General features: G+C 54.8%; 5 protein-coding genes across 5 annotated transcripts; 2 read left to right on the plus strand and 3 right to left on the minus strand.

The window, feature by feature from the left end:
- Positions 1-2,036: 2,036 nt before the first annotated feature.
- Positions 2,037-3,721, minus strand: PG998_008617 (uncharacterized protein; the record flags this gene model as incomplete). The annotated part of the gene is made up of 4 exons (XM_066875433.1): positions 2,037-2,288; positions 2,343-3,002; positions 3,074-3,452; positions 3,513-3,721. The coding sequence occupies 4 exons, from the start codon at positions 3,719-3,721 to the stop codon at positions 2,037-2,039; spliced, it is 1,500 nt and encodes a 499-aa protein (XP_066731378.1).
- A 1,131-nt stretch (positions 3,722-4,852) lies between these two features.
- On the plus strand, positions 4,853-15,643 carry PG998_008618 (uncharacterized protein; the record flags this gene model as incomplete). The annotated part of the gene is made up of 14 exons (XM_066875434.1): positions 4,853-5,162; positions 5,352-5,380; positions 5,455-6,004; positions 6,052-6,368; positions 6,488-6,872; positions 7,555-7,674; positions 7,894-8,786; positions 8,859-9,148; positions 9,274-10,025; positions 10,088-10,495; positions 10,754-13,432; positions 13,611-14,931; positions 15,038-15,316; positions 15,358-15,643. The coding sequence occupies 14 exons, from the start codon at positions 4,853-4,855 to the stop codon at positions 15,641-15,643; spliced, it is 8,619 nt and encodes a 2,872-aa protein (XP_066731379.1).
- A 378-nt stretch (positions 15,644-16,021) lies between these two features.
- PG998_008619 (uncharacterized protein) lies at positions 16,022-17,633 on the minus strand (the record flags this gene model as incomplete). The annotated part of the gene is made up of 5 exons (XM_066875435.1): positions 16,022-16,841; positions 16,901-16,966; positions 17,018-17,035; positions 17,086-17,400; positions 17,455-17,633. The coding sequence occupies 5 exons, from the start codon at positions 17,631-17,633 to the stop codon at positions 16,022-16,024; spliced, it is 1,398 nt and encodes a 465-aa protein (XP_066731380.1).
- Positions 17,634-18,728: 1,095 nt separating this feature from the next.
- PG998_008620 (uncharacterized protein) lies at positions 18,729-20,675 on the plus strand (the record flags this gene model as incomplete). Its single annotated transcript, XM_066875436.1, has 2 exons — positions 18,729-18,836; positions 18,963-20,675. The coding sequence occupies 2 exons, from the start codon at positions 18,729-18,731 to the stop codon at positions 20,673-20,675; spliced, it is 1,821 nt and encodes a 606-aa protein (XP_066731381.1).
- A 214-nt stretch (positions 20,676-20,889) lies between these two features.
- Positions 20,890-21,837, minus strand: PG998_008621 (uncharacterized protein; the record flags this gene model as incomplete). The annotated part of the gene is made up of 2 exons (XM_066875437.1): positions 20,890-21,535; positions 21,740-21,837. The coding sequence occupies 2 exons, from the start codon at positions 21,835-21,837 to the stop codon at positions 20,890-20,892; spliced, it is 744 nt and encodes a 247-aa protein (XP_066731382.1).
- Between the last annotated feature and the right edge of the window lie 370 nt (positions 21,838-22,207).

Consider the following 22,207-nt stretch of genomic DNA (forward strand, 5'->3'; position numbering starts at 1 on the left):
CCTGTGGAAACTTTGCGCCATTCGTTGGGCATGTCGAGCTCTTTCTCCACCCCGGCCAGTGAGCTGAGCATAACCGAAACTGCTTCTTTGGCGCGGATAGCCAGGTCCCACTGGTTGTGCACTCCCTTGGGCTGTACTTGACCGAGCCGTAGTCCGAGATATTCATCCGATGTTGACATGTAGCCTAAGAGCGGTATATGACCTGGCTCAATGGTCTGATGGGCCAGCTGAGTATCTTGTAGCCGGGCCAGCTCATTGCCAAGGTAATTGAATATGGAAATGTAGGTGTGTGTAGCCTTAGCAAAGCATCAGTAACATCGTCGGCATATTATACCTGTGGGTTGAGTCGGTTGGGGGCGATACAGAACATCCATTGTTCGAGATGAGGCCGTGGAACCGACGGGAGAGAGACAAGGCATCCCCGATCGGGTAGTCTGGAAGGTCCTTTCCCGACAATTTAGAAATTCTGTTGTCGTACTGCGACAGATCCGAAAGCAGTGCTGTCAGATCGATCATGGGATCCGTCGATACCGGTAACCGGGTGACCTTGTCCTCACCTGTATCCACGCCGTCGAAGCCCAAAAGCGGTTGATACATCTGGGGGTCAGGGCGGTCACTAGCGCTACTCAGACAAGAAAGCATGTCCATTGATTCGTCCGCTATGTTGCAGAGTTGGAATCGATGATTAGAGGGAATCATTTGGCCCAATAAGCGAAGGTCGTCATCCGCAGGCTCTAGGTCATTGTTTCCGTGTGAATGAAGCGGGTCGCTAGTCTCGTGCACCGGCAGCTGAAGGGGCTGAGTCTGACCCAGCAGGGGTATTGGGGTGTTATCGAAGTCCCACCACTGAGATAGCGACGGTGAGGGGCTGCCAACTGCCGTAGTTGGTGGCTCGGAAGCTTCTAATGGTTGGTGGCATATATCTGGTTCCATGCTCCGCTTCCTGGTCTGGGCCCGGGTCGGCCCTGCCATGCTTCTCTGTGAGCCTATCCTGGAGCGTCTTATTCTCGATCTTTGAGCAAAGACACAAGTATCGGACCGGTTGGCTCTCACACACCGTTGGCATGGGGCAGTGGAGTCGGCCGACGACGGCAGTGGCTTGCACTTTAGCTTCTGAGCGCGGCACCTCTCGCAAGAGGTACGGAGCATCGACACGCGGACGCTCATATCAAAAGAGAATAGTGCCAGAAAATATCAAGGGCCGCCCAGTTGATAAGTACAATGGCAACAATGAATAAGGGGATCCTGCTAATGGGTGTCATTACTCAGCGGTGTAATTTGGTATAGAGGCCCCTTATCTCAGTTCAAGAACGTGAAGGGGTCGCGATTGACTTTTGTACTGAGCCCCTTTGCAATCGAAGCTCCTAAGAAGATAACTTATTAGATGGTCCTATCAAAACCTCTGGAGATACGGTGTGTGTGGGGCTGGAATGGACGTTGGTACGGCCCTGTTGGTTCGTATTATTCTTTCATGCATGTCATAAGACGGTTACCTACGTAGTTTTGGGGACATTAACAAAAGTGGAAGGTGGTAGGAGGAATTACGACGAAATACACTGCAGTCAGTTGGTAGGACCAGTGTAACCTATACCTGATCTGACCCTGGGGAACTCTCTGCCACTGAAATTGGCAGGATATATTGAGTTTGACGGAAGCTAGCTTTTGTGTTCTTCACGCAAATGCGATACCCTAATAGCATCTAACAGCACCAAAACGGGATGGAACTAACATCTAGGAAGATAATGTCCATTAACAGCTGTTGAAGGCGTTGGGGGCATATCAATATAACGACAAATAGGCTATAATTTGACTCAACCTCTCTGTCCACCAATACATGATTGTTGCCATGGCATATTGCGTGGCAGTACGTTCCCACGACTAATTATTATTAAGAACTTGTTCAGTGGCATATGTTAAAGGACCACGTGTCGGGCGTCCCAATCCAAATATCTATCACTCCTCTGTTTTTATGTCCAAAAGGCGAACGAACAACTGCTCTCTAGACATTTCGCCTCGTATAGCCACAGGGCTAGAACTCAGGCCTTGAGGGCGGAATTGGCCCGCAGTCGATCGCCGAATCGGTAGAAACTAATGGGAATCGGGACAAATGCAAGTGCAAGGAACCCTAGCAATGTGTTTCCCCATCCATGGCCAAGAGCCTCGTACATAGGGGGACCTGCAAGTGGAAGAAAAGTGCTGGACAGGAATCGCAAAAGATTATTGGCTCCAAGCGCAGACGCAGCGGCCCCAGACCCGAACAAATCGACAAGGTAGAGCTGCGTAGGCATCTATTCACTATACGTGAGCAACCGCCGTCTCAGATTGGACTGAAAATAACTTACGAGAACGAAAAATGCTCCAAAGCCAATCAGTGCCGTTCCGATTATTGGCACAATCCAGTGAACCTGGTATTGAACCGTCCACCCATAGACAAATAGTCCAAGGCCCACAAAGGGACTGAACCACATCATCAGTATTAATCGATACTCTGGCCGCGGTTGATCTACCCCGTCTGCTTCCATGCGACCTGCTTGAACCCGACTACCCACTGTGCGGAATACGACCATGGCAGAAACCAGAGCAACTCCGAGGCCCAAGAATGATAACCCCGAAGTAGCCGTACTAAAGCCGTAGTGTCCCTCAAACACGCTGGTAAACGTGGTCATGAGCAGGTACATGAGGCCAAACACCAGGGCGACGTAGAGAGACGTGAAGAGCACCACCGGCGATCGGACGAGCAGTACGGTTGGTCGGACGAGGGCTTGAGCGAGAACCTGGTTGGATGACACATGTGTTCGCGCGAGCCTGGAGCGCAGCTTGGGATTGTCGGTTGAAGCACGGAGCCGGGCTGCCTTGCGCTCTAGTAAGATCATAGGGTGCGTCTCACGCATCAGGACGACGGCAGCGACCCCAATCGTGCCTGCCAGAATGGAGAGAAGCCAGAACGTCCAGCGCCAGTGCAAGCCACTGGCAACAAAACCACCAATGACGGGCCCAAGGACCTGTAAGCAATGGTCAAGGGCGACAAGGTCAGAAATAATCAGGTGCTCGAAGTAGGATGGTGTCGGCTTACCGGTCCAGTAAGCGGGCCAAGACTGAACAGCCCCATGGCACTGGCCCTTGTCGTGAGAGACGTCACGTCCGCTATGCTTCCACCACCGAGAGCCATGGGGGTACCGCCCGCGAAGCCCGAGAGGAAGCGGAATACCATGAACTGGGCGATGTTTTGGCTGAGCGCGTTACCTACGAGGAAGGCTACAAACACGAGATTCGCAATGTGATAGACCGGCAACCGCCCGTATACCTCGCTGAGCGGGGAGATAAACATCGGCCCGACGCCCAAGCCCAGGACGTAAAGCGTGATGGCAAGCGTGCTGACGGTAGAGGAGCTGATGCCGAATTCATCAACAATTTGGTTGATACCGGGTGCACACATGGTCGGGGTCATATTCCTACGACAAGAAGATCAGAGAAGGTCCTTTGACAGCATGCGGTGTATCGCGGATACGTACGTGATGAGCGCGAGCAGAGATACAATGCCGATGTGTAGCCATTTCTTGCTGCCAGTCCAGTTTCGTGGGTTCGCTACGTCGTACGGTCCATCCCAGTCGACGACGTCGCCGCGAAGGTCGAGTGGCCTACCCCCGAGTTCAACAATGTTGGAGGGATCTTCCTTTGATAATGTCCCATTGCTGGGCCCACACTTTGGGCTGTGGGACATAGTTGCAAGTATGGAATGGCGTCTGACGGGGGCTTGTGGGAATGGTGATGATGATGATGATGCAACTTCGATTTCACAATGTCACTATCCTTAGCACAGATACGGGAGGGACAGGAGGTGATTCCAAGCTATATTTCAATACCCTTTTCTTTCTAGGTCGTCCATGGCGTTGACCCATCGTATGCAAATATCACATAAGATCGTCCGCGGAAGTGACCGGGCGTAAACAGACGTGAATGGAGGATGTACGTACATCTCCATCGCGAGTAGCCCTTCACGCTGATTGCATGCCGCCCGGTTCACGACAGGAGGGAATGACCAACAACGTCCGCGGAGCAGTAGGCGGAGCTCCGCGGACGGTGGCAGACATACATACCGAGTACGAAGTCATTGTACATTGGGTATCTATCTACACCTAAATAGGTTAGTTAAGTACACCATGGGGTAGCTCCCGATGCCAATACCATCAATCCATGTACATATGTCGAAGCCGCCTCCTAGACCTACCATCTCTCTCTCCTGCTAAACCCCCTGCTAAACCCCCTGCTAAAACCCCGCCTCAGTGGGCCCCAAGCAGTAGAATCAACATGTTATTCCCAGCAGAACACCGACAGCAAGCAGACATCAACCTCTTTCTTTCATGTCTGTACGGCAGTCGACTCTGTGAACCACGCGCTGCACTGCTTGGTGCTGTCGTTGTTCGTTGGCCCGTCACACCCGTCGCACCCGATTCATGCCGTCCCCCGCACTGTCGACATCGTCCTTAGCAGCCCTGTCGCCATCCGTGGCCGACATTGCTGAGGGCCGTGGACTCATCTCTCCTAGTGTCGCGCCGTCTCGGACTGCAAGGCGCCGACGAGACAAGCCACAACTTTCATGCCTCGATTGTCGGCGCCGCAAGTAAAAACCCCAACCAACTTCAGCCCTGTTAAGCCGAGGGGGTGCTAACGAGTCCGTGGTGTTGGCAGGTCACGATGCGATCGCAACCAACCTTGCGCGAACTGCCACACTCGTGGACAACCATGTGTATACGCCGAGAGTCAACAAACAAGAACCGTGCAACATCCGCAGCCCTCAGCCACGGGGAGTTCCGACCTTCATGATCGCCTTGTACATCTTGAGCGGTTGGTCATGGCCAAGAAGACTGAACCTCCATCCCTTTCGGCTCCTTCAGACCCCACCGCAACCCCAGTCGGCAGCGGCTCCACGCTCAACACACCAGAGGGCGGGCACTCTGAGTGTGGGAGTATGCACATTAGTGCCACAGAACTTTCCTATGTCGGTAGCAACCATTGGGCTGCCATCGCCGACAGCATTGCGGACTTGAGAGACTATGTCGATCGTGGTGATCATCTGAGGCCGGTGGACAATCATGAGGACGCTTCTGGGGGAGAGACTATGGCCGCCAGACACCCAAGAGGTCGTCTCGCGCTTTGCTCCTGTACGGTTGTCAGCCTGTATCGCATGCTGAGATGCTAGCTGCCATGCCACCCAGAATGACCGTTGACCGCTACGTCTCTCGTTACTTCAATCGGATGGACCTTGTCTCTTCTTGTGAGTGCCTTCCAGCATGTCGTTACGGAGGCTTTGCCTCACAATTGTTAACCCTAACCCGCTTGGCCACTACTAGCCGTCCATGGTCCAACTTTCCTACAAGAAGTAAGTTGGGCCCGAGTCGTTGGTTGCTTGTATGGCGTGTTGTAGGATGTTCCTCAAGGCTAACGCTTGATTAGTACGAGACATTCTGGGCGAATCCCACGGACACTTCCGTCGTTTGGCTTGGGCTGCTCTTCGGCATGATCTGCCTTGCAGCAATAACTTCTGGCTCCTCTGACTTAGACCATGTGGGCAATGCGGAGCGAGCGGTGGATCAGGTCAGCGTTTACCGGGAGAAGGTGGCCCAGTGTCTTATCAGGGGTGAATATACTAAGTGCGGGCCATATGTCTTGGAGACATTGGTCCACTACTTGTATATAGAGTTCCTTCTCAGCCCTGATGCCGACCAGGACCTTTGGTTCTTGCTTGGTCTCGAGGTGAACACGGCTTTGCGCATGGGCTACCATCGCGAACCATGTCATTTCACGGCCCTGACGCCTCTACAACGCGAAATGCGACGCCGTGTATGGGCCACTATACTCCTAAGCGACATATTACTATCTAGTCAGATGGGCATGCCGCGGATGGTTACCGAGTCACAGTGCGATACGGCAGAGCCTCGTAACCTCAATGACGCGGACCTGGACGCGCACACGACAGAGGCCCCCAGTCGCGGCCTGAAACAGAGTATACGACCAGCACTGGTATCATTGCACGCAGACGACTGCTGGTAGTCGTCGGCAAAATTTCCGACCTGACTTCAGGGGTTAGGGCTTGTACTTACGACGAGGTGAAACGACTGGACCAGGCTTTGGGCCAAGCCGCAGATACTATTCCTCAACCACTACGGATGAAGCCTGTCACCGCCAGTATCACTGACTCCCCAGAGGTCATTATGGCCCGCATCTTTCTCCGCCACTTATTTTATAAAGGACAATTGCTTTTGCATCAGCGCTTTCTCCATTTGAAGTCCTCATCGGATGAGTATTCATTTGCATTGTCCCGTAAAGCCTGCCTTGATGCCTCATTAGGATCCCTCCAGCTGCAAAAGGTAAGCTGCGGAATCCAGAGACATGAGCCGTCCTTTTGTTTTTCGGACGAATATATATTCTGCCCTACTATCACCAACGAAGTTGTTTTTGGAGTGCTGACACCATTACTTCGTGATAGACCCTCGACGAGGAGACACGTCCCGGTGGCCAGCTTGACACACTGCGCTGGAGAGTGACTTCCATTATGAATCATCAGTTCCTCACAGCCACCATGATTCTGTGCTCACTGATCTACCGTAACAAGTCTCTCCAGTCAAGAGATACTATTGTCCCCGCGCTGCGGGCTGCACGAGACATATGGACACGAAGAAACGCAACGTCGAATGAAGCTCAAAGAGCAACTGATACCATAAGTTTCGTTCTCGAGGAAGTGGGCGAAATCCACGACTCTGCAGCCCATACCCCCGCGTCGCCATCATCTTTTATCACTAATAACGACAAATTAAGTGATTCTATAAACGAACAGAACACCATGTTAGACGCAAGCATGGGGTTCAGTTCCTGTAAGTCTACAGGGTCTCTGATTATGAACATAACCTAATTGTTAACTCGGACAGCAACCACTGGGAACATAATACCCCCGTTTTGGGGAGCGTGCATCACGAATCCGCTGCAAGAAGACGCATTTCTTGACATGGACATGGAACTAACTGGGCCAGGAGGACAGGCGCTCCATGACTGGATGGCCATCAACTGGCCGAACAGTATCACTTGAGATGTGTTCTCGAGGACAGGATACCACGGCAAATGTATATTGTTACTGATTGAATTCATAATACACGAATGCTAATAGTTCCTTGAAAGCACTACTTATTTCATTAAACTTTGGGCTTTCGAACTGCCAGTTGAGTATTATACTCTTAAGAATTGTTGCCATGCCGCTAATACTTTTGACGCTCAGGGGCTAGTTTTGAACACAAAAGTCACGACTCGCCTAAGAGCTGCGGTGTTAAAACCTCCGATGGTTCATGTTACCGACCTTGGCAAGTGGCAAAAGTCCGAACCATGGACGAGAAATTCCGAGTCTACGCGGTGCTTACCAACCTCCGAGCCGTAGCACTCCAATCATGTCGCAGTATCTGCCAGTAGACGCTGTCTTGCTTGCCTGATTCTATCCAATGACTTCACATGGATGGTGTTACATGGTGTATACGTGCGATAAGCTCACCTTCTAATGCGAATTAGGCGAGTCGATGTTGGTTTCCAAGACGGTTGCCTCAAAGTCGGCTGCGATGGCCCCCGTGTTCGGCATTGGAGTGACTAGGTCGACTGCTTGTTCTCAGCCTGACCGACTTCCTACTCGTGGTACGTCTGGGCGAAATCAAACAGATTAGTATTAAAAGGGACGACCAAATGCCCCTTTCCGCATGTGGGCTTCATAGCCACCACCTCCGTCAACGACAACAACAACCATACAATATTTGGAGCCTCCTATTGTTCTAGCACTATACCTCAAGCAATCCTACACCCGTCGTTAGCAGCCCACGCTAGTTACGGCAATGTTGGAACCAATAGCAATAATAGGCACCGGCTGTCGCTTCCCTGGCGGAGCTGATACTGCTTCTAAACTGTGGTCCGTGATCCACCACCCACGCAACCTCAGCAGAAAGCCATCGGCCGAACGCTTCAATGTCGACGCTTTCTATCACGCGGACGGCATGCACCACGGGACCACGAACGCCACCCACTCGTACTTCTTGGATGATGACGCGGATAAGAGAGCCGTGGAGCAGTTCGATGCTGCCTTCTTTAGCATCCAAGCTGCCGAAGCCGAGGCCATGGACCCGCAGCAGCGGCTCCTCCTCGAAGTGGTCTACGATGGCTTGTGTGCGAGTGGACAGCGACTCGAAGCATTACGCGGCTCTGATACAGCTGTGCACGTTGGGATGATGTGCGACGACTACAACACGATGGTGCGGCGTGATTGGGAAAAACTGCCTCGCTATACCGCAACGGGGCTTTGCCGTGCCATTCATTCAAATCGGGTGTCGTACTTCTTCGACTGGCATGGTCCCAGCGAGACCGTGGACACGGCATGTTCGAGCAGTCTCATTGCCCTCGACCATGCCGTCCAAGCGCTCCGAAGTGGCAAGGCCAAGATGGCCGTCGCTGCTGGCACCAACCTAATTCTCACGCCGGACATGTACATCTCGGAAAGCAAGCTTGGGATGCTTTCGCCGACTGGCCGCTGTGCAATGTGGGATATTGCGGCAGATGGTTATACCCGAGGAGAGGGCGTCGTTGCCGTCTTCGTCAAGACGCTTTCCCAGGCAGTGGCTGACAACGACCCTATCCAGTGCATAATCCGAGAGACGGCTGTCAACCAAGATGGCCGAACTCAGGGCCTGACTATGCCTAACAGTGCGGCCCAGGCGGCGTTGGTGCGATCTTGCTATGCCCGCGCCGGGCTGGACCCTGTGAATCGCCAAGAGGATAGGCCGCAATTCTTCCATGCTCATGGCACTGGCACACAAGCTGGCGATGCCTAGGAAGCTGCGGCTATTTCTAAAACCTTCTTCCCGGATGGCTTGCCAGCGCCAGATGCTAAGCTACTGGTCGGCTCCATCAAGACTGTCATCGGCCACACGGAGGGTGCCGCCGGCTTGGCCAGTGTCGTCGGTACAATGATGGCCATCAAAAACCGCACCATTCCTCCAAACCTCCATTTCCAAGAGCTCAGCCCCAAGGTCGCGCCGTTCTACACGCATCTGAAGATTCCGAGCTCCCCTGAGCCATGGATGGTGAAGGAGGGCGTTGCAAGACGCGCGAGCGTGAATAGGTGAGTATAAAAAAAGTCGCGCTCTCCCCCGGAATTCTCGGCCGTACATGGTGTGATGCACGCACCAAGCATGTTTCCATCTGTCACTGGCGAGCATGAGCTGACGAATCCATGTTATATCCCAGTTTCGGCTTCGGTGGTACCAACGCACACTGCATCCTTGAGGAGTATGTGCCCAGTGCCACCCAGCGGGAGCCAGTCAGGGTCAACTTCACGCCCCTGACCTTCTCGGCCGCGACGGCAACTGCACTCCGCTCGATGCTGTCGCAGCATCTTGCCTATATCGAGTCCAATCCCGAGGCACAACTGGATGATATCGCGTATACGCTTCAACACCGCCGCTCCACCCTAGCCCATCGTGCCGCCATCGTCGCCACTACCACAGAGCAAGCCTTGCAGTCGCTACATGATGCGACGAGCAAGGATATCATCGATGGCAGTATTCGTAGCAAGCTCCATAATGGTCCAGCAAAGATACTCGGCATATTCACAGGACAGGGCGCGCAATGGCCACGCATGGGAGCGGAGATGGTCGAGAAATCTCCGTTTGCGTTGGCTTGCATCGATCGGCTGGACAAGTCTTTGCAAAAACTCCCTACAGAAAAGGACCGGCCCATCTGGACCCAAAAGGAGCAGCTTTTGGCGGGCCCTGAAACGTCCAGAATCACCGAGGCATTACTCTCACAGCCTCTCTGTGCCGCCATCCAAATCCTCTTGGTGGATATCCTGAAGGCCGCTGGTGTCAGCTTCACGGCCGTCGTGGGGCACTCGTCCGGGGAGATTGGTGCTGCCTACGCCGCTGGCCTTCTATCCGCTCACGATGCCATACGCATTGCATACTTCCGTGGCGTGCATGCCAAACTCGCGTCGAGCACAAGTCCGCATGGCCCTCGCGGAGCCATGTTGGCCGTCGTCTACATGTCGCTGCGGTCAATTCAGACTCGAGCGTCACACTGAGCGGAGACGAGGACACCATTGATGAGGCACAACAGGTGTTGAGCATTGAAGGCACCTTCGCTCGCAAGGTCAAGGTCGATACTGCGTATCACAGTCCACACATGGATGCATGTGCCAGGCCCTACCTCGCGTCTCTGGAAGGGTGCGGTATCGCACCGCTTTCTGGCGGCGGGGACCGGCCTCTGTGGTTTTCGAGTGTGCACGAAGGCGAGGTCATGTCCCGTGCCAACCTAACCAATCACTACTGGGTAGACAACATGTGCAACACAGTCCTGTTTGCCCCGGCTCTGCTTCAATCGACCCATGCCTGCGGTCCATTCGATCTCGCTGTTGAGGTTGGGCCGCACCCTGCACTCAAGGGCCCAGCATTTGGCGTTGTTGACGGCGAAGGTTCCGGAGCCTCTATCCCTTACACTGGGCTGCTGAACCGGGGATCAAGCGATATCCAATAGCTTAGCAAGTCATTGGGCTACATATGGACCAATCTGGGATCCAACAGCGTGGACTTTGCGGCGACTCAGAGACTCTTCTCGGGAAACAAAACCCTCTCTGCCGCCGTCAGCGACCTCCCCCCTTATCCCTTCGATCATGTTCACTCATATTGGATGAATAACCGCCTGTCTAATCATTTCAGACAACGAACTGCAGTGCATGCCACCCACCCCCTTCTCGGAGCGCCATGCCATGAAGCGGTCACATCGGGCGAATTCCAGTGGCGAAACATTTTGCGTCCCAGCGAGATCGGATGGCTCAAGGGACACTTGTTGCAGGGCCAGATTGTCTTCCCGGCAACTGGGTATCTCTGTATGGCCATTGAGGCCATGAAGACTCGCCTCATCGACGTCGTCCCGGGAACGTCCGTCAGCCTATTCTCACTGAGTGCCGTGGAGTTGCCCCACGCCATTACCTTCGAAGACGATGCAGCCAGTGTGGAAACAATATTCTCCATTACATCTATCCAATTGAACGACAAGGAACTCGCAGCCAACTGGGCTTGCTATTCATCCACCAAGGAGGGGAGTGGAAAGTCCGTCTTGAATGCCAAGGGTTCTGCGACGTGCATCCTTTCTGGTCCCCAGCAGGATACTCTCCCGCTAGTCTGGACAGATCCGTATAATCTCACCAGCGTTGACCGTGGTGCGTTTTATAGAAACCTTTCCGACATTGGTTACGGCTACTCGGAACCTTTCTGTGGACTCTCAGATATCCGCAGAAAGCTTGCTTACAGCGAGGGTACGATCTCGGACCAGTCAGGGTCTGAATGGGAAGATGATATGCTGGTGCATCCGGGAACTCTCGATTCTGCGCTACAAACGCTATTTGCTGCCTGGTCTCATCCCGGAGGCCCAAAGCTCTGGTCATTACATGTACCTGTCTCGTTTTCCTCGGTTGTGATTAACCCGTATTTCACACCGGCTGGGCCGGCAGGGAAGCAGAGCTGTCTGCGCTATGAGGCACGCGTCCGCAGCGACCATGATTCAAGGATTGTTGGCGATATATACCTGAGTACTGAGGATTCATCCCACGCCTTCGTCCAGGTTGAAGGGGCCAGCTTGGTGCCTTTCTCCCCGGCCAGTCATCGTGATGATACCCCCCTGTTTTCGCGGTTTCATTACTACACCGCAGCACCGGATGGGCTGCTCGCGGCTGCCGGAGAATTACTATCCCAGCACGACATCCAGATGTACAAGGATGTAGACCGCATCTCGTATTGGTTCACACGGAATGCCTCCTCCTCGATTCCTGCAATGGAGCGTCACGGGCTTCTTTCGCACTACCAGCGCTATCTGAAATGGTGTGACCGTATGGTCGACATGGTCACTCGGGGTTTGCATCCGAAGGTGTCAGCTGCATGCAATGCGGATTCCCGAGAGGACGTGGCACTTATATTGGCAAGCTATGCTGATCGCAAAGATTTTCGCTTCGTGGAGGTGGTCGGCGACAATCTGATTCCCGTTATCCGTGAAGGCAACACGATGCTGGATGTCATGAACCAAGACGGCCTCCTCCGCGCGTTCTATGCGGAGAACTCCATCTGTTCTGGCCCGACCGGCCGTTGGCTGGCGGAAATTATTGCCCAGATCTCGCACCGGTTTCCTGGCCTTCGCATACTTGAGGTCGGTGCGGGGACTGGCGCAACCACATCCCTAGTACTCCGGGCTCTTTACGGAGCCTATGCATCATACACATTCACGGACATCTCAAGTGGCTTCTTCCTGCCAGCCGAGGAACTGTTCGGTGGACAGAATAACCGCTTGAATTTCAAGACCTTCAACATGGAAAAGGACCCGACCACTCAAGGCTACGTTGAAAGCACCTACGACGTCATTATCGCCGTCAACGTCTTACATGTATCATCGGACATGAAGGCGACTTTGAACAATATACGCCGACTGTTAAAGCCTGGCGGCTACCTTGTCACAGGAGAGCTGACGTCGACTGATCTGCTGTTCAGCGGGATGACTGTTGGGACCCTGCCTGGCTGGTGGATTGGCGCTGAAACTGGTCGCCCGTGGGGTCCGCTCTTCACACTGGATCAATGGGACGCCCTGCTGAAGGAGACCGGATTCTCGGGCATCGACACAGTCACACCCGATATTGGCGAATCTCTGCCTATCAGCGTCTTTGTGTCTCAAGCTATGGATGATCGGGTGGCACTCTTACGCCAGCCACTGGAGGTGAAGGAGCACCCGACAGGGGTCCGCACCGACGCAGTTGCTATCATTGGCGGTGTGACTTGGCCGGTCTACACCCTCGGTCGAGAGGTTTCCGATGTCATTGGGCCCAGATTCCTGCGGAAAGAATTATTCAAGAATGTCGAGGACTTCGCTTGCTCTGACCTGGCGAGAACCGACGGGGCGGTTACTGTACTTTCGCTCACCGACTTGGAAAAGCCCTTCCTTGAGGATATGACTGAAACCAAGTTTGAGGCGCTCAAGACCCTTTTCGCCAGTGCCGGGACTATGGTCTGGGTAACTTGCGGATCCCGGGAGGACAAGCCGTTCAGTGGGATGATGACGGGTCTCACCAACACAGTGAAGACGGAGCAGCCTCACCTCAATGTGCAGATGTACGACCTGGATTACGATTCAGGGGGCATACAAACCAACACTGCTCGCGACCTTGCAGAAACCGTCCTGAGGCAGGTTTTCCTCCATCATCAGGGATCAAACACAGACATGCTATTGTGGACTGCTGAGCCTCAGGTCTTCATCGAGAACGGCAGAGAGCTCATCACTAGGCTGGTTCCAGACAAAGAGAGGAATGACCGTTACAACTCTAATAGAAGGGAGGTCCTCACAACTATCGATCCTGCAAGCGACGGGGGTGCGCCTACAGGGAGTGACGCACGGCGCCGAACGAGCGATCGGGATACAAAAACTGTCGCCCCTGATGGAGACGAAACTTTATGGGTCCGAAATTCGAGCCGTAAATGTGACCTATTCCGTCTTGCAGAGCATCGCGATTTCCGGAATATGTGGATTCATAAGACTGTGTGCCGGAGTTGAGAGAAACACCAACGAAAACGTTCTGGCTTTAACAAGTTGCGACGAGTCACCCACCATTGTACCCGCAACCTCTTGTATTACACTGAAGGAGCCGCCAACCCCTTCGCGTCTTATCGCAGTATGCGCGCTATTGATCGCTGACTACATCTTGAGATCAGCGCCTATCGGAAGCACTGTGGTGGTGAATGACGCCGAAGCTGCGGTGCAGGCTGCCCTAGAGGAGAAGAGAAACGAGAAGAGGGTTGATCTGGTGTTCACGACGTCCCAGCTCTTGCCTAAATCACGAGCTGAGAAGTCTGTCTTTTTGCATTCCCATTCCCCTCGGCATGCTATTGGTGATGTCGTTGCCGCTTCGACCGTAGTCTTTATCCACTTCTCTCGCGGTGCCAGCTCGGATAGGGTCGCCGAGCTGATCAAGCAGTCTCTGCCACAAGGGTGCCTCAGACTGGAGGAAGACTTGCTTCTCAGCCACGAGGTTAGTCACTCGACAAGACACGAGGGTCTCGGACATTTGCTCGAGCAGACATATAGCCAAGCTTTTCATCTAGAAGTCCCCGAAACAAGAACGATCACCCTTGGAAACGTGCCGTGCCACAAGGGAGTGGGCGAGCAGCTTTCCGTTGTCGATTGGTTAGCGGATTCCTCCGTGATGGCCAAGGTACGGCCAATCGATTCGGGGCTTCGTTTACGTGGCGACAGGACATATCTCTTGCTCGGAATGGCCGGGGAGATTGGACAGTCAATCGCAGAATGGATGGTATGCCATGGCGCGCGATGTATTGTCCTTTCAAGCCGGTCACCCAAAGTGAATCCAAGGTTCATCAGCGAGATGGAGAAACAGTATGGCGCTACGATCAAGCCCCTGGCAATCGATATAACGTCCCGGGAGTCATTGTGGGCGGCTCATGCCACGATGGCAGTAACGCTCCCGCCAATCGCTGGCGTGGTCAACGGCGCCTTGATCCTCGACGATTCTCTTTTCGCCAGTATGGACTTTGAGCAGTATACCAAGGTGACAAGGCCGAAGGTTCTGGGGACACAGCTTTTGGATGAGCTATTCTACGCGGACTCGACGCTTGAGTTTTTCATAGTAGCCTCCAGCATCGCATCTGTTATCGGGTGGAGTGGCCAAAGCAATTATACAGCCGCCAACGACTTCATGACATCGCTTGTGGCCCAGCGGCGCAAGCGCGGCGTGGCGGGCTCGGCCATTTGCATCCCGGCGGTTTTGGGTATTGGTTACGCCGCCCATTCCGACACTTTCGATTTCGACGCCTTCGCCGCGCTTGGCTACATCAATATTGGCGAAGAAGAGCTGTACAGCTTGTTTGCGGAGGGCATACTGGCGAGTCGTCCGGGGGCGCATGAGAAAGGGGCGGCCTAGGTGGCTATGGGGGTTAACTATTTACCGGTCGGATTCCAGGCCCCCCCACGCTCACCGGCGCGACATCAAGTTCAGCCACTTCCTACTGTATAACGAAGACGGCACCGGCATCAAAAGCGCCCAGGGTACTACGGAGCGTGTGATGGAACAGCTGCAACGCGCCAAGGGGCCTGACGACTACGTTGCCATCGTTAGCGACGCCTTCTTGCTCTACCTCCGGCGTTTGCTCCGGATCCCTCCAGAGCAAACCCTCACAGACACAGAGACTCTGGTGGAGCTGGGCGTCGACTCGCTTGTCGCCGTGGATATCCGATCCTGGTTCTCGAAAGAGGTTGGGGTCCATGTTGCTACGCTCAAAGTGTTGGGGGCGGCACCATCGCTAGTCTTGTTGCTGGATCGGTGGCGGGTGCCTTTGCATTGCCAGACGCGGGCCTAGGTCCACAGCTTTCTGAAGTGGCCAAAGTCCCTGAAGCCCTGGAAGAGAGCAAGAGCGTGAGTAGCTCAGACAAGGAGCCGTCCAGTGATGAGCCCAGTCGCGAACATAGCCCCGGGGTGCATCCTCTGCTGGATGTACAGCAAAGCCTAGTTGACGCAGCGTCTACGTCTACGTTAGCTTCGAGTGTATCCGTGGTAACGAAGAAGTAGTTTTGGGATATTGACGCGTTGGTAATTTCCATCGCAGTTTGGCCCATCAAGTTTTCAGTCCGCTTGTCAGTCGCGGTGTAACTCAACATCATTAAACCATTCAAAGCCCGGCCTTTGCAGCAGTATGCAAGGCGGTATCTCCATCTTGGCGAAACGCTACATAATAAAAGGGGTCCTGGTGCGAGTAATACCGGCATTGGAGTCTGCCCCTGAGCGGTGGATAGATGATGGGATAAATAACCGTAGGAATTGCCTGTGGCTCCCTAACGGGAATTTCAATGAAACTATGGAAACAATATCCCTATTACAGTTCCGTCACTAACCACACCACCTCCCTGGACCGTAAAAATCAAACATTGCTTTAAACCCAGAAGATCTCTATCCCTTCTTCACAACGAATTCGAAAGCATGAGCGGTATAGTTGTTCGACTGGGAAACGGGGATGGTCACTGAGCCCGAGGAGTATTGGTACGTCTTGACCCCCTTGTAGGCCGGCGGGCCCGTGACCGCGAACGCGTTAGACCCCTGAAACTCCCATGCCTCGACGTCGACGGACCCGGACGCGCCCGCGTAGCCCGCGGCCGCCAACCCGCGGACCTGGACCTTCCACTGCCCGGCGCGGACCTTGGGCCCCGCCAGGACGCGGACGCGGTCGGCGCCCAGGGTGGCGTAGGCGTCGAACCGAGCATCCTCGGAGCCGGTCGTGGTCGCGCGCGCGCCCGTCATGTTGCGGGCGTAGTAGCGGTAGACGTGGTAGCCGGGGGCGGCGGCGTAGTCGGTGGCGGCGTAGTCGCGCGGGTTGCGGGACTTGGTCAGCAGGTTGGCGAAGAGGTCGTGCAGCGTGGTGCCGCCCTGCCAGTTGCCCAGCAGGCCGATCCAGTCGTAGCGCTCGAGGCGGCTGATCCACCACGCGTAGCCCGAGGGGACCATCTCGTTGAACGCGGCGTACTCGTTGATGCTGACCTGGCGCTCCGGCAGCTTGTACTGCTGCAGCAGCGCGCCGAGCGACTGGTTCGTGTACTGCGGGTCGTTGTCCTGCGCGTTCAGGTCGCCCTCGAGGTGGTACGAGTACTGGTCCGGTATCGTCCCGGCGTCGGCGATGGCCTTGAGCCACGCGGTCCACCACTTGTTGCTGCTCATGGGCCGCCAGGCGAGACTCGGGCCCGTGATGGGCACGTTCTTGAAGCGGGAGTCGGCGCTGTCGTGCTATTTGTTAGTGTTGTTTAGTTAGGAAGAATGGAGACTGGTTAGACGCACCGAATGATCTTGTGGGTTCGGATGTAAAGATCAATCCATCGTTGCGTGTCGCGCTTCCAGAAAACACTTGGCTAAGTTAGTAGTGTCGGAGTGTAAAGGGGTTGAGGATGTGCTCACTTGATGTCTGGTTCATTCCTATGAAGAGCATTAGAAACATGTTCACTCTCTTGTCAGTGTTTACTCACCAGATATCCCATACAAGGCCCTCCAGGGCATTGTTGGAAGCGAGGTCATCCATTAAAGCCTTGACAAATGTATCATAGGGCTGCCAGTTTCCATTGTCTCCCGGCCAGTAGCTCGACGAGTTCAATGAGTCAGTGCCCCAGATATCATGCGGGTAGATGATACATTCCGCCCCGACCTTGCGCATGCTGCGGTAGTTGGACAGGGTGGACTGAAGCCGGCCTTGGTACTCGGTCCGACCCCAGTTCCATCCCCGTTTCGGCGCGCCGTACTGGGCGCCGCCAGTCCGTCCCCATCGGAAGCCGATGTCCTCATACCTAGATCGTCTACTTAGTTGGCGACATGAAATGTGGCTAGGGAAAGCTAAATACCAATGCTGAGCGACCTGATTCTCGTTGTCAGGGATGCCGTAGATGAAGCCCGAGGCCCAGTGTTGCGGAGCGCCTCGAGTGACGGAGAGGTCGACGACGGCTGTGGTTGAGTCCCGAGGAAGCACGCCCCCGGCGATGGCGCATGTGGCCAGTGTCGACAATGGGATGATGAGCTGCATGATGGTCGCAGGCTAGAAGGCTGTTCTATAGAGACGTGATGATTAACGCCTTGGTGAACGGCCGATCTGGTCGCTCAATTCGTCCACGCCTTCTTATAGGTTGTACGTGCTGCATGTGTCCTGCTCCGTTCCGGCGCGTTCGCACTGCCGCCGCTATAAGAGGGGGTCCAATATGGCCTCATGGTGGAGCGCAAGAGTGCCACGGAAGGGTAGGATGATGTCAGGCCAGGGCAGAAGGCAGACGTCGCGGGGTACGATCCGATGTAACGTAAGATATTGGCTTCGGCATGCGGAGGCGCAGGATTGGAGGGGATTCCCTTGTCTCCGGACGGAAACAGCCATTTACCCCAGATTCCATTCCCCGCCGGAGCGGCGGTTCAGTACATGAGGGGAGTTTTTTTTTTAAATCGATGGGACCCCCACCGGGACATGCGTAGACGAGGAAGCTAAGACCGAATGGGGTGTATGTTCCTGTGCTGGACGTGGCGCTTTCTTCATTAGAAGGATAGGTCGATAATTGAGGCTTGGTCGTCTAGGGCGAGATTTAGCAGGATCGTAATCCCGGCCCAAAGCTCGGGGCCGGGCTTCGACCCCAAAACCCGAGTTTTCCTCGGCATTTTCAACAACAAGTTCGATCCGCGAGCATTATGGCAGTGAAAACTACCTGCTTCTTCTATTGTCACTATACTTTTCGTCAAGAAGTGATACTTCGTCGAGAAGTGATACTGCAACGCGAGATACACAATGACCGGCCCCGAGCCGCCCTCGGACGTGATTGGGACAACTGCACGTAAAGCCCGCCGCCGCGCTCCCAGTACGCCAATCACTACCACCCCTTTCCGTTTCAGATAGTCAAATTCCAGCCTGGGATAGCTGACTCAATACTCCGTAGAGAGCTGTGAGCAATGCAGAAAGAGAAAGCTTCGATGCGACCGGGCGCTTCCATGCCGACCCTGCAAACGCTCGAGGACTGCACTGCAGTGTTATTACGACCCGGAGACAAGGAGAGGTGCATCCTCCGAAGCTCCACCGCCGTCACCCCAACCTCCGAGCAACCCGGAAAGCCAAGGCGATGTGGGAAACATCCTCGACGCCATGAAGGGCGGGAGAGAGCGATTCCACACGATAGGCTATGAGCCCCCTCCTGATGCCGGAGGACAGGCCAAGAACAGCAGATCTTCGGATGTCTTCCCACGACCTCATGTGCGTATCGGCACACTAGAAACCGAAAAGACTCGCTTGTTCGGCCGAAACCATTGGGTCCATGCACTGACACAGGTAGGCTACTTCTGTCGACTGCTCGCCGGCTCATTGCTGACAGACCAATAGTTTAGCCTCATTGAGAAGTTGCAATACGTTGGCCCGACCGCTTTAGACGGTCTCCAGGAGGGCATGTCAAATCTGACCAAAGAAGTCGCCTCGCGACGGAGCTACCTCAAGCAGTTCCGCACTCTGGAACTTCATGATCCACTGCCAGATTTAGCCAGCACCTTGCCACCAAAGGCGACCTGCGACCAATTGCTATCCAACTACTGGCGATTCTTCGAACCCCTATTTCGAGTCTTACACAGACCCGTGTTTGAAAAAGAATATGACAACTATTGGACCGGAGGCACCAAGCCGAGTATGGGATTCATCTTCAAGCTCTCCATGGTACTTGGGTTGGGCGCTATTTTCCACCGAGACCTGGCAGAGTCGGGACGCATTCGTACTCTCGCCAAGAGTTGGCTGTATGCTGTGCAGTGGTGGCTCATGGGCCCGCTGGAGAAGACAGCGCGCTGTATCGACGGTGTACAGGCTTATTGCTTGGCTATCCTGCTTCGACAAGCCAGTTCCTTGGGCGGTGCCTCATCCATATCGACTGACTCGCTGACGAAGCTGTCGCTGTCCTTGGGTCTGCACCTTGACCCCGCTGGATTCTCGGCGTACAGTCCCTTTGAACGAGAGTTGCGTCGCCGGCTCTGGCATACGGTTCTCGAACTTACCGTTATGGTCTCCTTGGATACCACTCTCCCGCTCTTCATCACACAGGAGGATTACAACTGCGGCCCGCCCTCGAACCTGAATGATACCGAATCCGGCCCAGACTCGAAGATTTCACTGCAAGCCCATCCTTCCGATGTACCAACAGATTCTTCGGTGCAGATATTACTCCAAAAGTCGTTGGAACGCCGCCTGTACATCGTGCGCAAGATGAACAGCGTGCAAAAGCCGCTTTCCTATGACGAGACCATCGAACTGGGCAAAGAGTTGAAAATGAACTGTCGTGACGTTGCATCATTCTTCCATTCGGTAACATCTCATCCAGAGGGCTGTGATATAGACGCCTATGAGTTCCATCGCAAGTTCATTGATAGCTATCTGCGGCGGCACATCCTATTCTTGCATAGGCCCTTCGCGCTTCAGGCGGGCAAGGATCCCCGCTACCATCTGGCGCGGAAGATATGTCTAGAGTGTTGCCAGATTGTTGCTTCACACGCGGTTGCCCTTAGCTTGCCCCAGGAGGTGACCGACGAGTTCTGTCTCCTGGCCATCAGGGGCAGTGGGCTTTTCAAGGGACCACTGAGCCAGGACGTCGTCGTCCACCTAGGCCTCGAGGTCGTTACGCAGCTCGAAGAAGAAAGAGACCTACGACTGCCTGAAGGGGCACCAGGCACCGCCACCATCAATGCGCCTTCATTCGATCCCCTGGTCCAGATGTCCCGAGCTGGTCGACAGCCCCTGATCGACACATTGAGGCACATCCTGGGCCAGTTGCGTCACATCATCGCGCTGGGCCAGCCCAGTTGTAAGCGGTACCTGTTGCTGTCCGCCGCCATGGCCCATATTGAGGAGCTGGAGGCGGGTTCCTCCAATCCGCTGCCGGCAGCCTTGACTCAGATGACACAAGGCCTGAAAGACTGTGCCGAGATGCTGCGCTTGGCCGCCGCCGACGTTTCCCAGCCCGCCACAGGTCTCGACGTGGCGTGGTCCGAGGAAACTAGTCCAGACTGGGGGGACACCTTCGGGCTATTCGGGTTCGATATTAACCTACTGGTATGAACGCCACCCGCACTTTTTCTTCCTTATTGCTGGCTAACGACTTCAGGACTACAATATCGACTCGGCTAGTCAGTGAAAAGTCACGTCTAGAGGTTTTCGAGTTCGCCATCGAAGATCTTTGATCATGTTCCTGTGTGAGAAGTGACAAGCGAATCGTAACATTTTGGTATCATATCTATCAAGCTCCAAACCAATCCCCAGCTCCGCCGAAAGCTCACACGGCCCCTGAAGCCTGCTTCCGCTTCACGCGATCCCAGGCCCGGATAGCGGTGATAACGGCCATGATGGCCCAGCGCTCGCCAAGGATGCCAGTGCCCCCATGACCCACGAACTGGAAGTACAGCTCCTTCTTGGTGAGCGTGGTCCAGTCAAAGACGGCCACGACCTCGCTGGTGGACAGTCGGGCCAGCTGCCACCCCTTCCGCATGCCGATGTGGACCCAGCGGAACTCCTCGCGCTGCTGCCCCTGCTCCACCTCGATGGCGAAGCCGTAGCTCGGGTACGGGAAGTCGTTGGAGGCGTCTACCTTCTCCTTGACCATGCCGCCGCCGCCGTCGGGGCCGGGCAGCTGGACGGTCGCGCCGTCGCCGAACAAGGACCCGCGCTTCGCCGTCGCGAGCGGCGGCGGCTCGCTCTCGCTCGGCCCGCTGTGCAGCTCGACGTCGGGCCCCTTCCACCCGGCGTGCAGCGACACGGCGTACAGCGGGGGCCTGGACCGCGTCTCGCCGATCATGTAGTGACGGCCCCCGACGTCGTCGGTGCTGTACACGGTGAAGGACGGGGGAACCGCGGTGGGATTTGAGGCTGCTTTTGTTGCTGCCCAGCTGCTTGTTGGGTTTGTGGAGCTGCTGCTGCTGCTGCTGCAGGCTCGGATTTAGTGAGGAGACCCATGTTATGACGGATGTTGAGGATGCATATGGTAAAACGGGACTTCATCAACGCAATCCACCATTGCTTCGAGGGATTAGGGTAGTGTAGTTGTTTATATGTATGTATGCACACGAAGTCTATACACGGGTGGTGCAGACGTCTAGCAATTTCGCGAGCATAGAATCCTATCATACCCTGGTTCGGTCGACGTCAGGCTGCGGCGAATAGGGACAGTTCTGGTTAGCCACGTCCAGTGCCACTCTCTCGACTGCGATGGTGCCCAGCGACCCATAAACGGGCCAGATCAACACCGATCATCGTAAGACTGGACCAAAGAGCTATTGAATGACTCGTGGAACAGATATATATGTGCGTCTACTCCAGACTGTTGAATACCAAGACCTGTACATCATCATCGATGCCGGCCGGTTTTTGCACGAGATTGGCGAACTGCTGGAAAGGGTGCGTTGGGGGTGTTGACGCTGGCGCACTCAGAATGGGGGCAAACCCTCAGTGCTGCTACAGTGCTGCAGTGCTACTGTAAATATACATTGGTACCTGGGGGGCAAAAGAAGACCCCCCAAATCCAATAAGTGACGCTCGGGCCAGAAAGCCCACCTCGAACGCGAATCAGGGCCAAAGACGCGTCCCTCCCTACTTTA

The sequence above is a fragment of the Apiospora kogelbergensis genome (genome assembly GCF_038363985.1).
Source record: "Apiospora kogelbergensis strain CBS 113332 chromosome Unknown utg000005l_segment0_segment0, whole genome shotgun sequence".
NCBI lineage: Eukaryota > Fungi > Ascomycota > Sordariomycetes > Amphisphaeriales > Apiosporaceae > Apiospora > Apiospora kogelbergensis.